Source organism: Carassius carassius, chromosome 29 (genome assembly GCF_963082965.1).
Source record: "Carassius carassius chromosome 29, fCarCar2.1, whole genome shotgun sequence".
Lineage (NCBI taxonomy): Eukaryota > Metazoa > Chordata > Actinopteri > Cypriniformes > Cyprinidae > Carassius > Carassius carassius.
Window position 1 is genome coordinate 19,337,307 of NC_081783.1, and position 17,958 is coordinate 19,355,264.

General features: G+C 35.5%; 1 protein-coding gene across 1 annotated transcript; it reads right to left on the reverse strand.

The window, feature by feature from the left end:
- Positions 1–914: 914 nt before the first annotated feature.
- On the reverse strand, positions 915–3,974 carry LOC132110168 (transcription factor LBX2-like). The gene is made up of 2 exons (XM_059516768.1): positions 3,377–3,974; positions 915–1,872 (listed from the first exon to the last, which is right to left on the reverse strand). The coding sequence occupies exons 1-2, from the start codon at positions 3,702–3,704 to the stop codon at positions 1,427–1,429; spliced, it is 774 nt and encodes a 257-aa protein (XP_059372751.1). The 5' UTR covers positions 3,705–3,974; the 3' UTR covers positions 915–1,426.
- Between the last annotated feature and the right edge of the window lie 13,984 nt (positions 3,975–17,958).

Sequence of the window (17,958 nt, forward strand, 5' to 3'; positions counted from 1 at the left end):
CAACAATCCTCTTCATTTCCACCGGCTTCCTATTGAGGTTTATTCATTGGGAACCGCATGCAAATCATCTGCTATTCATGGGCGTTTTAACACACGGGCACAGATGTGGGGTATTATTTGGGCTCGACCGACTGAAACTGTCATTGCGCGCTCAAGGGCGGGTTAACCTAATCAATCATGTTGACTAGTTTGTGTTAGAGAAGATTCATAAACCATATGGCGCGAGGAGGAAAGCAAGCTTTATGTTGTCCTCGTGACAATGTGAGAGGGGGAACCTTGTTCAGTTGTCCTAATTAAGATTCAAGCACTTAACACACACAGAAACTCTTCTTAACACACACAATGGAGCGATGTGTAAAAGTGCTCTGCCTCTCTCAGCTGTTTAACTCCACGAGAGTGTGCCATAAAATCATTTGCATAAAATAATACATTTTATGCATGGCAGCTTATCCTTATTACACTGTAAAAAAAAAGTAGACCTAAACTTAAATTTAATCGCTGCCTTAAAATTTTAGGTGGACCTAAACGTTGTCTTTGCAGTTTAATTAGGCTACCAGTGAAAAAAGGGTTAAGATAGAGATAATTATTTGTGTTGGGGGGGGGGGGGGGATTGTTGTAGCATGATTATGTATATTAAAAAAAATAGTGATTTTTATTGATATCTTGCAAATAAAATTGTATTTCCTATATCCGAAGGGTTTATAGGGAAATTATAATTTTATAATCCAGCTCAGCATACAATGCATGATTAAACTCAAGGTAAGGAAACATTGTGAAATTACATATACCCTTTATTTACATAAATGAAGATTAAATAGAATGTTACAATAAATTTAACGAGTTAGATGCATCATAACTTGTTATATATACACACACACAACCTTGCCCTTGCATTGTCTTGGACATACATTTTATGTTTATTTTTTGTTGTTGTAATAATTTGTTAATAATGCCAGTAGGAAATGTGCAAGGAACTGGGAAATATAATGTAAAACTTGAGTCTTGCCAATTACAATGTGGAAACAAGACTGAATAAATTCACTTTTTGATGACTTCTGAAATTATTTATAAATATATAATTCTATTCAGATGAGAATTTAATTGAAAATCACTTTTGGCATAGAGTTTCTACAGCGGTCATAAATGTGTTGAGGTGTAAACAACTGCAAACATTTCCTTCGAAAAACAAGAAATAAAGCTTAAAATGTACATACACATGTTGCAGTCTTGATACTCTAAGCATTTCTCAGATCTTAATGAAAATGTATTCCTTAAACCATTTCTTCGATCTGGACATCAGAACGTAGAGGTCCTTTCAATAAATTAAAAATAAGAGAGACAAAACTTTCCTTGCATTACAAGTTCTTCAGCAGAGTCCGTGCAAAAGTTGTGAAAAATGCCCTTCTCTGAAAACAAGGACCTGCTTTTAATCGTCCACCTCAATTTCCTCATCCTCCTCTGAGAACTCGTCTGTGGTTTGGCCTCTGGATGAGGATGGGGACTGTGGAAAGGCTCTTGGGGAAAGGCTGGGAGAAATGGGCCCCGAGCCACCTTGAGGGTCTTCCATGTCCTCCATGGACACTAGTTTCTCCAATGCCTGTGGTGGGATTTTCTTGAGGGACTCCACATCCGCCTTCATCTCCTCCAGGTCTCTCTTGAGCTTGGCCCGGCGGTTCTGGAACCAGGTGATGACCTGCGCGTTGGTCAGACCCAGCTGCTGTGCGATCTGGTCTCTGTCGGCCGGTGAAAGGTATTTCTGGTACAAAAAGCGCTTTTCCAGCTCGTAGATCTGGTGGTTGGTGAAGGCCGTGCGCGACTTCCGTCGTTTTTTGGAGGCCTGTCTTTGGCCAAAGGCGTTGAGATGTTCACGACCTTTAAATGGAAAGAAAGGAGAGTTGATTTCCAGGAACACATGACAGGAATAACACAGGAGGCGAGTGTGGGTCACAATTCAGAACAACTTTCATCAGTAAGTCATTCCCAGACACTGTAAAGCTACTGCTCATTCAGTAAACTGAAACATGAACTTACAGCAACATGTGCAAATTTCCCATTATTTAAATGCACATCGACTTGATTTGAGAAGCATTCTTCTTGCAGGTTATTTGGAGGCTCTTTGATGGCCCTATTTTTGGCTGTACATGGTTCTTGAGTCGATATTTGGTTCTCTGGAGATTAAAAAGTCTTTAATGGTCCATTATAGGTTCTTTAGATCAGTGTTTTAGATTCTAGGATCTTTCAAGCAACATAACAGAACTTAAAAAGGTTATCAGGCTGCAAAATCTTTTGGTTTTGTTTGGTTCAAATTAGAACCTTTATTTTTAAGTGTAGGCTACACACTGTTGTGTTAGCTATTTGATAGGCCGCAGTTGTTCATTCCAGCTGCATAACAGCTGTTTTTGAAAAAAATGGAGAAACTTTCCAAAACATCTGAACTATTGATCGCCAAGTAAATTCGAAATATTTGATGTGTTAATCAAGCAGCCTATCACGCCACAGAACTGCCCTCAATCTTATTACAGACGACCTTTACCGTTAGCGTGACCCACTAAGATAGTTCTGCAATGTCAACACGAACGTCATGATCGAGGACTGTTTTCAGTAAATGTGTCAAGTGAACATGAATGATTTCCATCTCTTTAACATTCTTGTAAAGGCACGGTGCGTTCTTTCATGCTAAGCTGTATTTCTGAAAAACAAAGGTTTGGAAAATTTTTGAGATCTACAAAGAATTGGTTCTGTAGAAACCATCATTTTAAAGTATCATGAACCAGTATACTGTTATTTTATCCTCCAAATAACAATTTAGCAACGCAAATCCCTATATAATGAAAATTATTATTGATAATAAGATATAGTTTCTTTTGCTCGACAATCGAAGAACCTTTACAATTTTTTGAGGGGTAGGTGACATTCCTGAAATACTGACATTCACACTCGAGGAATCACTGTTGACATTTAGTAAAACAAATTATTAAAAATTAGGAGCAATGTAAAATCTGAAAATGTGTATAACAAAAATAGGCCGGGGGGAAATTGGTTAACCTTGAACCTAAAAAAAAATATATATATATATATATTGATTAAGAAACATATTTATAGGCCTATTATGTGTATTTATATATAAGCTACTTTATAATATTGTTTTATATGTATATATATATATATATATATATATATATATATATATATATATATGCATACAACCAGTTGTAAAATCCACATAGCCTATAATCGCTACCGCTACAATAACACACTTCCAAAGGTAGCTACCACTAACTTCAATTTACGTGTTTAAAACTCGAAGACTAATTAATAAACACAATCCGAACGCAAAACAACAACAACAACAACAAAAAAAGACAAAACATTTTACCTTCTGCAGCTTGTATAACGCTGACTTCCAGCCCCTTAAATGTTTTGCTCGCTAGCTCCTCCAGAGCGCACAACGGCGAGGACGGAGCGCTGATCCCGTTCCGAGACGCGCTCGAGACGGTCACTTTCTCCAGCACGCGCGGAGGACACAGACTACCGACGGACTTCTTGACGGAAGGTTTATTTAAGATATCCTCAATGCTGAACGGGGTGAGAGGCTTGTTGGAGTTGGCCGGAGGTGGGAGTTGGTCCAAGGGACCCCGCCGCCTCTCATTGCCGCTGGACTGCAAAACGGAGCCTGCCTTCATGTCTTTAGAGCTGGAGGTCATCTCAGTCCCAAGCAACTATTTCGAATAGAAGTCACCTAGTTCGCTTACTCTTGTTTATGCATACAAAAGCCTGGTCTATTCCCTTTTCTTTAAACAGAATCGTTGTTCTTCCTCAGTCTGTAGTGGCTCTCCAAAAGCACCATGCTTCAGGCGTCACAGCCACCCGAAATTTAGTCCTCATATGCGGCTCCAGTCTTCTCTGAGGTGCTCCATGAAGATCTTCAGCATGTGTAGCCGTGTCTCAAGGAGGCTCAAAACAGCAAGCAACCGCTAACGAGTTCTTGTTGATTGCTTTTGTGAAGTTCAATTAGAGAAACACTACACTACTTGCTGACCCGCTGCTCCGTCTTAAAGGGACAGACCATAATAATGAATTGGACCGAGAATAGGAGGAGTTTCCCCCTGAAGTTTAAAGAGAGGGGAGATGGCTCGGGATGTTTATGCATCTGTTGATGCATCCCACTCCCACTTAGGGCAAACCACGTGCTCCACGCGTATACCTCCATGAAAAGGGAGAGTGCTCTCATTAACACCAATACTAGCCTTCTCTATATGTCAACGTGTCTGCTATCTCTTCAATTTCAGAATAATAACAATAACAATGTATACTGTAAAATATAAATAAAACAATAAAATAAACATTCATCGAGGCATTAATGAACATTTAGAAACCAAGAGTTGTCCACAGTGGAACAACCTGAGAAAAAAAAATCATCGAAATCAATTAGCCTGTAATCCCATGATTATTGCTTTTGATTTTGGAGGCACTGACTGCATGAATTTCTCACACCTCGTGTAGGCTGTCTGCTGTCACACGAGATCAGAATGGAAGGGGATGTCATTGTTTCAGTCCTATAAAAATATTTTTGACGATTGCAAAGCGTCTCAGATGTGGGTAACAATAATGTACTGTTAAAGATAAATATAAGGTATTTTAAACAGTGTTGGTTTTGCCAGTAGCAGCGACTTTTTACAAGCAGTTGTTTTAAGCCTTTACAATGCATATATTTTGCTGGTGAGACATTTTTATTCATTCTTAATGTGGCAGAAATTTAGCAAAGGCATCATATCATAATAAAGCAGGATACTGACCAGTGTGATTTGTTTTAAACGGCATATAGCCTATATATTTTTAATAAGGGTTTATCATTTTATTATTCTAAATGGTATTACAATTTACAAGAATGTTTACATTTAAACTGAGTACATATAGAGGACCAACATAAACTATTCCCGTAACATCTCAGTCAGTGCAGCACAGTGCCAATCTATGAATTTATGAAAATGCACGTGGGTAGAGAGCAGAGAGCAGCAGACTTACAGCAGTGCTGCTCTCACCCGCTCCGCGTCGGACTTTATTCCAGATGATGCTCGTGGGACACTGGAGAAGCGCAGTGAGCCTGCTATGAAGATGCAGGTAAGAAGAAATCGTGTTCTTGCTTTAGGAAAACACGAAATAAAAGAGATCGATAACCGGTGTACTAATGATAATTATAACATAAAAAAAATAAATTAACAACATATTTTTTTCCAGACATTCTTGGAACGCATTTCGTGCTGCAGTGAATTTATTTTGCGATTTTTTTTCCCCAGCTTGCTTTTTAACAAAATTAGCACGATACAAATGGTTATATATATATATATATATATATATATATATATATATATATATATATATATATATATATATATATATATATATATATATATATATATAAAATCTTAAAGTTCTACATAAAGGCATCTGCTCACGAATATTTTAAAAAACATTCAGATGTAGGCCTATTCGCTATCCTTTATTAGAAAAAGGCTTTTTTAGCTAAACAACCCAACATTACCAAACAAAAGTAATTTTCTCTTTAACTTCCCTGAGGCCTTTATATTTAGGTGGTCTCCCCATAAATGTAAAACATTGGGCAATAAAACAAATTGCGATGCTGACATTTGATAATATTTAACAGGGTTTCAATAATCGATTAGAGTGATAGATGTCCCCTTACACGAGTCATTGGCGAAATATGGCCAGTTTGCAGGAATATCGCATTGTCCGTGCCAAGAGCGCCATATGGTGACATCCGTACAGGGACTGAAACGAGCCAAACAGCTCACGAGCACTAAAACAGCACGACATTCTATTAGTGCGGGTCCACACCGCTCGACGTGGGCGACACGGAGCCAAAGTATAATAGAATATTTCACGGCAAATGAGCAACAATGCACTGGACAAATGTATCTAACCAGACTACACAAAACATGCTAATGAGTCTACTGTAATCTCACACACATTGTAAATTTCATTTAAGTGACATGAATTTTCTGAATTAAAATATCAACAAATTCAGTGGAATATATATATATATATATATATATATATATATATATATATATATATATATATATATAGGCCTAATGTAAGTCTTCAAGGAAGCTGATGAGCTTATTTTAAAATAAATACAAATCATATAGGCCAACATAGGTTATAATAGGAAAAATTTAAGTAAAGGGCTACGTGAGTTAATTGCGCAATAATAATAATAATAATAATAATAATAATAATAATAATAATAATAATAATAATAATAATAATAATAATAATAATAATAATAATAATAATAACTAGTCCAGTCGGGTTCAAATGTCCTTAACGAATTGGTCACCTCAGAATGTCAGGTCAGAGAAAAGCTGCTAAACCTATTAAATGATACATGGGCAGTAATGTAATGTGGATGGATAGGATTTCTGATCGGGAGAATGATGCCCTTCAGCGCCAACAATAGCACATTCGCATTACCCCACGGAGGGCGGGTAGAGAAACCGAAGCTGAACATGGTGTTACATTTCTCTCAAATGCGCGAGCATTATTAGTTCTAAAGATAATCTCGCCATCTCTCTTCTCCAAACCGCTCTGAGAGGACACGGACGGTCTCAAGCGGAGCAGCGCTAATTCGAAAGGTTTTCTTTGGCCTAATTTAAACGTTAATTAGAAACAGAACACCTGACATCATCAATCATCACGGCTTTAAGGGGAGCTGGGTTTATTTTCGCACAGCCCTGCGTCACTTCCCTCAGCAGAGACGCATATGGAGGTGGCAGCGATCTGGAAACATTTATTCAGGATAATGCTGTGCACGAGATCACGTTATATATATATATATATATACACGAAACGTGCGATTAAATTATATTATTGAATAAAACATGGTTCCATAATAAAACAAAATGCAACAAGAAGGAAATTAAATAGTAGGCTAGCCCATAGAATAAAAAGTGTTTTTTTTCTTCAGATTTAGAATTTTTTTTTTGACTTTTTTTTGTGCAAATAAAAGTATGAATGATGCAATATTAAACGCAACTAACCAATGTAATTTAAAACAGTATATGCAAATTATGTATTATTGTATACACTATTAAATACATCACACATGTGATATTAAAATATGCCAAATAAATTTGATCTGGTAGCAGATTAGTTTTTCTCCTTATTTTTCTCGATATGATCGATATAAAGAATTTCAGAAACACTGAATTGTCTGATTCCCTAACAGATTTACTTTTCAATATAAACGATAAGATTTCATTTTAACTAGCCATAAAGCTCAGCAGTTGCCTGAGATATTAAATAGGCACTTCTTATAAAATATCACAGTAACATCTCACATGTCTCCACTGCATTGCACTTTAAGATAGGCTCGTTTCTGCTAACATTGCTCGCCCCTCTCTCACCCAAACAGCTGTACTAACTACTGTATAAACATGATACGGGGACATACGTGGAGTCAGCCGGTGACATTTGACTGTGATGAACCTATCGGGTGTGTTGTGTAGGTAGCTGTTACTCTAGCTCTGTGCCGTTTATTTCCCAAATACCCTCTTGGCATAGTTTGATCCCACATGCACTGATAACAAATCCATATAAATATGAATATATATATATATATATATATATATATATATATATATATATATTAAAAGATATAAAGGAATTTACTTTAAAATTCTGAATTATAATCTCAAATAAATGACGGTTTAAATAAAGAAGTAAGAATGAGGTCAATTGTCTCCAGTCTATGAAGCTGTGAATCCTAGCAGTGTGATTGACACGTTCTTTCATTATAGCTATTGAACTGTAAACCAATTATGTCGACGTTTGGTTGCTATCAACAAAACAACACAATAAATAAATTAATTAAATTCAATTTTAAAAAAGACAGCTATAAGAATATGATCCTTATTATCAAAGCATACAGCATATATTATGTGCATAATATTAACAACACGCACTCTCAAATAAAATAATAAGTGCAGCTGTTATTGCCGTTTAATACTCGGAAAAGAGTACTATAGCTGTGATTGGGACAGTACCTTCTCAAAAGTGCACTTTTGTTCCTTTTTTGCGCCCACAGTGACTGATTTGTAAAAAATAAAAAATTCAGGGTGTATAACTTTTTGTGAAGTTTTTGTTTTTGATTATTTAATTTATGATTTATTTTGGATTATTTAATATATTATCCATCTCGGATTATTTCATTTAAACTAAGGTTCAAATTAGTTGCAGAGCGCAGAACTATTAGTGGACGTAATGAGCTAATCGATGTATTCATGAGTGTTAATTATGTTTAATAATATCACATGGATGAGTGTTTTGTCCAGTTTGACAAGCTCAAGTCAATTTAGGAGCAGTAAAATCGGAAATCTATTATTATAAGGCGCGTGCACATTTGATGGTCACAGGTTAATTGCGCGCGCAGGTTGATGGCTGACGGCGCAGTGAAGGTGTCCAAACAGCTCTCATTATTACCGAGCCACATCTCTCTAAAAACAATATAATCAAAGCTTCAGAGTCGCCTGCTGTTTTACATCCCATGTTGCTTTTGATGGTGTCATGTTCAGCGGTATTCAGTACCTGTTGATGTTTTCTCTTTCTGTGGATGACAAATGCCCCGGCTCCCCAAAGCGCACGCACCCTCCCCAACAACCACAAGCCCTGGACAAACGGACGCGCGGATCAAAGGCTCGGACCCCACCAGAGCAGTGTTGCACCCCGCCAGCACACCACTGGGGTCGGGTCCAGATCATAAAAAGGGCCGTGAGGGGCACGACTCCTGGAGGGAATTATGGAGCTTTTCGCCGTTGAGTTCCGAAAAAGAGCAGCGAAGGTGTGAACAGGAGGAAATGGATTGGTCCTCGCTGATAAACGCAGTTATTTGGATAGATCGTCAAAGCGTGGGAATTCGATGGAGGTCACGTATAACCTACTGCTCTTTACCAAACAAAGGTGCAATAAATTATTTCACTAACTTACGTTTTTGTAAGCACAAATCCATACTAACATCAAAAGAGTATAGATGCTACAGTGTTTATAACAAAATAATAACGAATATACACGCAGACAATAAAACCGTTTCTAGCTATTCGGTTTGTCCAATTATAAGAGTTATTTTTGCATGTCACATCAATTTTACCATGGAGACATTCTCATTCCTTCTCCACTGAACCCCTCCATCCTCTCTCTCCTCACCTGAATGAACGGTTGACACCCCAACACACTTCACTGATGGACACGCGCAATTACGCACATCTGCGTCTGAGCGTCCAATGAGCGGAAGCCAAAACAGAGCTGATACGTGTTCCAGTCCATGGCACTGCCACTGTGCCACACTGCCAGGGCCATCCATGTGTGAAGAGTCATCTGAGCTCGTAAAATTTCGTTTTCATAAACACTGAATGCATGGAATGGATAAAACATGCAAGGAATGGATAAAACATTTGAAAACACTTTTGCGCGTCGATGTAATTAATCACAATAACACTAACAGTGTGTAACTGCAAGCTGTTCTACAACATGATTACACATTAAGCACAAGTTGTTCATTATTATTAATCATGTTAGAAAGAAAGTACGGGTTTTTCAGTATGTACAATTTTAAATTATTAAAATTGACAAATATTTCGTTTATTTGCAAATGAACAAAATAAGAGGGTACGACGTGAATTAATTTATTCAAACTTAAAATTCATAAACAAATAGACATTATTATTATTATTACTCATATGGATAATGGTGATAATAGCAAACTGTATAATTGTTATGTAGTACCATACCATTGTTTGTACGTTTTTTTTTAAGATAAAAATATTGTTTAAAAAATGTGAAAAGTTCGACTACATTCAACGTGTCTGTTTTTTATTTTGTATTTACATTTTTTATCTGAAGCAAGCATACGTAATCGCTGTTTTTCTTGTTCTCGCTCTCTCTCTCTCTTACACACGTACCTGTCTGGTGTGGATGTGTGAAGGGTTTTGTCTTTTGAGCGCAGTGTCACGTGAGATGATGCAAAACCACGGAAGGATGATCAAAGAGATGCGCGTTTATTAACCAACACTGATGACGGCGAGCGTGATTTCACTAAGTACAACATGTTCCTAGATCAACATCCTTGTTGATCCTGGAACAACATTACAACCAACCAATCATAAATGAGATATAACTTTTCAGGAAATATCTGTTTTGGGCTTACAATCAGGGTTAGGTGCTTCTACACCCTTTTTAGTCAGCTATAATTTACCATTGATTTTAAGAATAAATTATGGGTAGGGTTCGGTTTAGAGGTAGGGATTGGGTTAAGTCTATATTTTTGGACAATAATGTTGATCCAGTATCATCATCAGATGTTGATCAAGGAATATGTCTTGGCAAATCACACACACACACACACACACACACACACACACACACACACACACACACACACACACACACACACACACACAGACACACACACACACACACACACACACACACACACACACACACACACACACACACACACACACATTAATGGATAAAGATGCTTTGGCCTTTTGGATCAGGCCTCTGTACAGATAAACATATCCTTATTTATACTGAGGTATAGTAACACTTAATAGTATAGTTTATTTTTATTTATTTAATCATTTATTTTAAATGCTGGACACATTATGCATAACAATACATGTAAAAATTAGGAGTTTCGTAACGACAAAAAGGGGAAAACATTAAAAAGAAATCTAGTGGGTGTAAACAGATTGATCATTAGTTGGTAAAAATAACATATAATATTTTACAAAGTAAATGGTTTAACAAAACGTGCCTTTTAATAGTTTAAAATAAAATATAATCGTTTTAATTTTCTTTTTTTTTTTCTTGTCACATGGCAACCAAATGGTTTAATGCATTTAAGGTTTGTCATATTGACGCTGATTTGGAGAACAAAAGGAGAAAGAAAATTAATCATCTTAAATTAATTTTATTTTTATCATTTTAGTAAAGTATTTTAATACATTTAATAATTCACCAACTAAACATTTTTTGACAATATATATATATATATATATATATATATATATAGATAAAAATCACATAAAAATCTGACTGAAAACTGAAAACATGGTAAACACTTTATGTATTGTAATAATAAATTACGCATAATTACATGCAAGTAACCCCAAGCCAGACCCTAATCCTAACCCTAACCATGACTACATGTAGTTAATTAATATTACTCAGTACGTAAATGTAATTACTACACTGTGTAACAAGGACATCTTAACATTAAGTATAATCAAAACATGCTAAAGGAGGTGTCATTTTCTGCATGCAATGCATTTTAAATGTATTTTTAAGTAACTTAATATATAACATATTTATGAATGCATTTGAGATGAAGAGATCTATTCATGACACTATGTCGTGCTGAATGCTTTCTGGAATGGAAATAACGGATCATCAGCTGATTATGGCGCATGTAATCGAGCAACATCAGCCACGATTTATGTAGTTCCCTGAGAAGCACCGTGCGCTTTTTAAAGAGGGATTTAATTTGGAGTGCACTCCGGGTGCATATCAGCGCTTATGAAGATAAATGCTATTATAGAGCACACTGTTCCGTGGGAACTACAGCAGAATCAATCACCGCAGTTCTGGCCTCGACCACTTGGGCGCCTAATGGAGAAGATGGGGGGAGGTGGAGTGAATCATCTCATCAGAAATCCCACGAGGACCAAAGGGCAAGGTTTAAAGCTGGATTTGTCAAATGTGCAACATGCACACCATACAGCTCAGCTTGTTGACAATGAATTGTGTCATCCTGGAAGCTTGCTATATTATACAAAAACATAAATAAGTTCTATATTATGTAAAATAAGTACTGTAGTGAATAAATACAGTAAAAGGCAATCTTAAAAATGTGCTTCATATGGTTGTTTCCAAATATTGTCAAGAACATTTAATTGAAATTAATGTAATTGAGTTATGTTTGTCGGTGTCAAGCATAACCAGGACTGTAATGAATAACCATATTGTTATTAATTGGCAGACAACCAGTTAAGTGAATCAAAAGGTGATTTATTTACCATAAAATGTCATTAAAAATAATGAATGAATGACTAAATAAATGTGTGTGTGTGTGTGTGTGTGTGTAATATATACATGTATAATGTACATACTCAGGTTTATTCAATGTGTAAGCAAAGTATGGTAACACTTTAGTTTAGGGACCAATTCTCACTATTAACTAGATGATTATTAATATGCACATTATTATTATTATTATTATTTTTATTATTATTAATCCTACCCAATACCTAATAACGTAATAATTACCTTACTAACTATTAACAGTTTGTTGAGGCCATAGTTAATAGTGAGAATTGGTCCCCAAACTAAAGTGTGACCAAAATGGTTAATTAATTCTTAATAAATAAAGTATTAATAAACTAAAAGTACAACTGTAATTGTATGAAACCAGTATCACTACAGAAAATTTCACTTAAAAGAACTTGCCAATTGTTTGAAAGATTTTTAAAACATCATTTATTTTTTTATCATCCTAGACATCCTTATGTGTCATTACACTGAAAAAAAAAAGATTCAATGAATTAAGGCAATTGGTTGCAATCGGTTGATTTTAGCTACATTTAAATAAACAAATTTAGTTGAGTAACTTTAAACCTTTTTTGTTTTATTTAATGTAGTGATTTTTTTTTTTTGCAACCACTTACCTTAAAAAATATTTAGTATCATTTTTTTTCCAGTGTTCCTCATACACAACTATATATAACATGGACAACATATTGTAAAATGTTACCTAAAATAACATGTAATAATGGGCCATACATGAAATACACTGCAGAGCAGAAACATACAGTGAAGATTAGTGTTTTCTAAAGTGTGTGTGGAGATGACAGTGTAATAAATGTGCATCCATGTTACATTTTACGAGAAGAGTGTCTGAGCTGTCTATTCACAAATAAATACTGTATATAACGAGTGTGGTGAAGCACCTCTCCAGAGAGGTGTAGTTTCTCGTAGCCGAAGCGCATAAGGGTTTGATTAAGCTGTGATCAGCTCCTGCCCTCTGCAGCTCCACTCCACTCCGAAAGCGCAATGAGGAAATAGCTTGTCTGGTCGCTGACAGAGCCCCGGTTTTTCTGTAAAGATAAATGACCCAAAGTATTAAAGTTTAACACTTTGACAAAACCCACCTGATCTGGAGGATTAATGCAATGAAAAATCCATCTGCGCGGGACTCCGTGGAGAGTAATGGCCTTGCGCTGGGAAGGTCAAACAATATTTAGGATAAGTACATATCCAGTATATAAAGCTGAACTTTCCCAAGGCTCACACACTTAAATGACACCTACACACATGCTCATATGGAGGAACAGTTGTCAAAGGACAGTGGGTACATTATTCTTCGTTAGCGTGCGTTGCCAGTTGTGCTTTAAAAGTAATGTACACCTATTATTAATGCATCCAAATGAATAAGTTAGTGTTCATTTAACCCTCACATTCTGTTGAAAATGACTGAATGGGCTCCCAGAGACCTCAGCGCATATGTAACTAAAACCCTCATTTGAAATTAACCTCTAATTTTACCTTTAAATTAAATGGTTTTCTGTATTAGTCAAAACCCAGCGAGCAGATAATAATAAAGATTTAACAAACAGAAATGTGACAATATTGTTTGCTGTCAATCCAAGCCCATATCTCATCCAATTAGGAAAAGTGTGACACTTAAAACCTGATGTTTTCGACCCATTAAAATGGTCTTTAGTCTCTTAGACTCTTGAAGGTTGAATACCTAAATAACAAAACAGCACACAACCAGTCCAGACCTGATTACGCACAAGGAATCGGGAAGACTAGGGCTGCGTATATCCCAGATGGATCCCATAAATAGAGTCCAATTGGAAATGGCAGATAAACGGCGCTGTCGGAGAGGACAAAAAGATAATTTTTCAAAACATCCCAGAGAAACAGATCCAACCAAACCTTCATTACCCCTCTGGTTTTGGACGAAACAGAAACTATTCACTCCCTGGAAGTAAGTCATCTTATGGAGGAAAAAGAGCCTGTCCCCCGTGGAACATTCCTCACGGAGCACAGGAGGGGACTACAAAAAAAAAAAAAAGTCAAGAAAGAAAAGAAAGTGTGTAAAACAGGAAGATTTCAGATTAGCAAACCTCAAAGTTTTTAACTTCTAGATCTATCTATCTATCTATCTATCTATCTATCTATCTATCTATCTATCTATCTATCTATCTATCTATCTATCTATCTATCTATCTATCTATCTATCTATCTATCTATCTATCTATCTATCTATCGAGTCACATCTTTCCAGACTCCTTACAAACAAATTGAGCAAAAGTGATATGCCAGTCTCTGTTTTCATTTAAAACATTATTCAAAGCACCTTTATGCGAGATCAGGTGACAATAATAAACATTTATATAACAACTGTTTATATTTTTCTCTTGATTAATTTATCCAAGATTAAAAAAACAAAAAACAAAAAAAACAAAAACAGATGTGTAATCGGAAAAAATGCAGAGTAAAAAAAAGCTAGGAAAGGTCTCGGCCCTCAGTCCTGCCATAACTTACAGTGTCCTTGTCGCCCATAAATATCAGAAATAGGCTCACACTCAAGCCCATTCACAAGCAGCACTGTTTGTGTGTGTATGTGTATCCCAGGGGCCTGGGGTCAACGTATATATATATATATATATACACACACACACACACACACACACACACACACACACACACACACAGAATTAGCTTTCAGCTGTATACCGTCTGCTCTCAGGTAATGGAAAGGGAGGTAATGTACAATGAGAAACACAAAATCGGCCAATCGTTCTGCTGACGGCAGCTGTTAACTTACTGCTGATATTTATTGCTGCACGTTTTGAAGCATGTGTGTTTTGGTGTGCTCGCTTCATCCTTTTAAGCATTCTGGATTTGTTTTTGGTGGAGAAATAGATAAATAATTGGAGATGACAGTGCTTAAGGAGGAACTAAACCTCTACTGTAAATTTGTCAGAAAACAAGGCTTCCAACTCAAGGCTACGGGCTCCTCGGGTGGATAAGCAGAGGAGAACCGCTGATCTATTTAAAATCATAGTCTGGAGCAGTCGATTCCTTTGTGAACAATGCTTTTCACGTGGTATTATATTAATCAAATGGTATTAATACAGAAAAAGTGGTGTTTGTTCTGTGCAGAATGCCAGTAGCATTTTAGAGCATTGCTTTTTGGTTGCCAAGTTGACAAGGCCTAACTCTTTCAATTTTAGTCTATTTTCTGGCATGTTTTAGCATCTCCCAAGTGATAATTTTTAATTATTTGAGGTGTCGTTGTAGCACAAACAAAAGGTCACTTTACAATAGTTATCCACAAAACACCAGTAACTAATAATATTTTGGGTATAGGAATAATGCACATTCACTGTTATTAGGTTTAAGATTATTATTATATTTTTTTATTATTATTTATAATTTTTGTTTTCCTGTAAAGATGCACCAACTTGATCAAAAGTGACAGTAAAGACATTTATTTTAAAATATAATTTTTTCATATAAATGCTGTTCTTTCTATTAATCATAGATTCCTGAAAAAAAGGTATTTAGCTTTTCTCAAAAATATTAAGCAGCACATCTGTTTTCCAAATTGATAATATTAATAAATGTTTATTGAGCAGCAAATCAGCTAATTAGAATAATTTTGACCCTTTGACCGAAGACTGGAGTAATGATGCTTAAAATCCAGTTTGCATCACCTAAATGAATTGTAGTTTTAAATACATTCACATATAAATTAGTTATTTTAAAGTGTAATAAAATTTCTGTATTTTTGATCACATAAATGCAGCCTTGGTGAGCATACGAGACAGTATTTCAAAAATAAACCAACCCAAATTTTTGAAAGATAGTGTATACTGTATAATTGCATTTGACTATTTTGATTCATGCACAGAAATCAGTGCACAGTGCATGATCAGCTTTCTATAATTGTGATTAAAAAACAATTATCAGTAGTCTCAAGCATTTTTCCAAATCTGCTGTGTTTGGTTTATTGCCTCAGACTGAAATTAGCAACAGCTGTTATGAAAGAAAAAAAAAAAGATAGGGGTGACAAAAATAGCATCTGTTTTAACAAAGACTTAAATAACAAGGATGTGCATTAAATCAAAGCCTAACTAATAGAAAAGAAAAAAAGGCCAGATCAGCTCAGCTTTTTAAGGCATCTGATGGCTCTTTTGTTTTACTCTTCTAAACAATGATGCTTTATGGTCTTTGCACAGAAAACACCCACCCTACAGTCCGTTTGGCAACAACAGCATTCCTATAAATAGGAAAAAGTCTTTTAACTCCACCTAAATCTCTGATACAGGGCTGTTGTGTGTGTTAATAAACTCTTTGCTCACCCAGCGAGAAGAAGCCAGGTCCGATCTGCCCATCTCCAGCGAGATTAAACGGTATGGAAACGAACGGGGACAAAACCCATCAGCGTGTCACGGAGGCAGCCGGTATTGTATCTATATGTATTGAACAGCAGAGCCGTCAGGACTGCTGGCACAGTCATTCATCACAAACAAAGAGGGTTCTGTCAGTAACACAATACTCAATACATCAGTAGCGCTGCTCTCTGACAACCAGGACACCAGCAACAGACCGGCGGAGGAACATTCACATGTTTTAGCTTCTCACTTCTTTTACAGTCTCAATTCTTTACGAGTCTCTCATCTGCTTGTTCTTTTCTTCTGCCCTCCATCTCTATAAGCAGGACCTTAAGTAGGCCTATCTCCTAGAATAAAAGGAAGAATTGTTTAATGATGCAATTTTGCACCACATTTAACAGTTTTAGGTTCTCATGCTTTGCTCCTCTAATATAGAATCAAGTCAAAGAATCTCAATCTGATGCCACTAATAACCAGTTTTAAACTACAGATGCACATTTGAAACATCAATATAAATGTAAATGGTTTACAATAAGTAAAATGTTTATGACCATTTGCATAAGAATCAAATTCGAATTAAGTCCAATTTGTTCTAGAGCGTTCACAATTGCAAACTGTGTAATCATTTTGCCAAAATTAAAATAATCTATGTATTGTACTTTAGAAATTTATTTTATGTGTTTTTACTGTTTTTTTTCTTCTTCCAAGAAACGTTTTTACTGAATAAACCTAATATGTTGGTCTAAACCAAATATAAGATCAAGTTAGATCAAGTAGAAATAGTTTGTCAAAAACCACACATTCATTTTTACAATATGGTATTTTTACATTGTTTATTAAGATGAAGTACAAATGGGATACTGATGGAATCAAGTGACATAATATTTTAAAACACAAAATATTTTTTATTTATTTTTTATAATTATTATTTTATACTCACAGCCTGTCCAGAATATGTTTTAGTCATATTTTACACTAAAATAAAAAAAGAAATAAGAAATTGTATTGTTTATATATATATATATGTATTATATATATATATATATATATATATATATATATATATATATATGAATGAAAGTATACCTGCTCCCACTTTAATGCATAAAAGTGTATATTAAAAAACATATTAAAGTAAATATGTTAAGTATGCAACATATGTTTACATTCAAGTTTTTGTGAGATTTTGTTCAGTTTTCTTCCACACTTGCCATTTTTTTCTCTACATTCTATGATGTTTGAGATGTATAGGGGTTTTATTTGAATGTTTTATGTTGTTTTATCAGTTTATGTTATTTAATTAACCCCCCCCCCCCATGTTTCTTCTTGACTGTACAGCTCTTTGTTACAGTATTTGTTGCTATTAAATGTGCTTTATGAATATCCCTGAACTTGAGATTGTCTCAATAATAATTGTGCATTAAAAAAAAAAAAAAACTAAACTAAACAAGTGCTGTGATTGACACCATCTTAG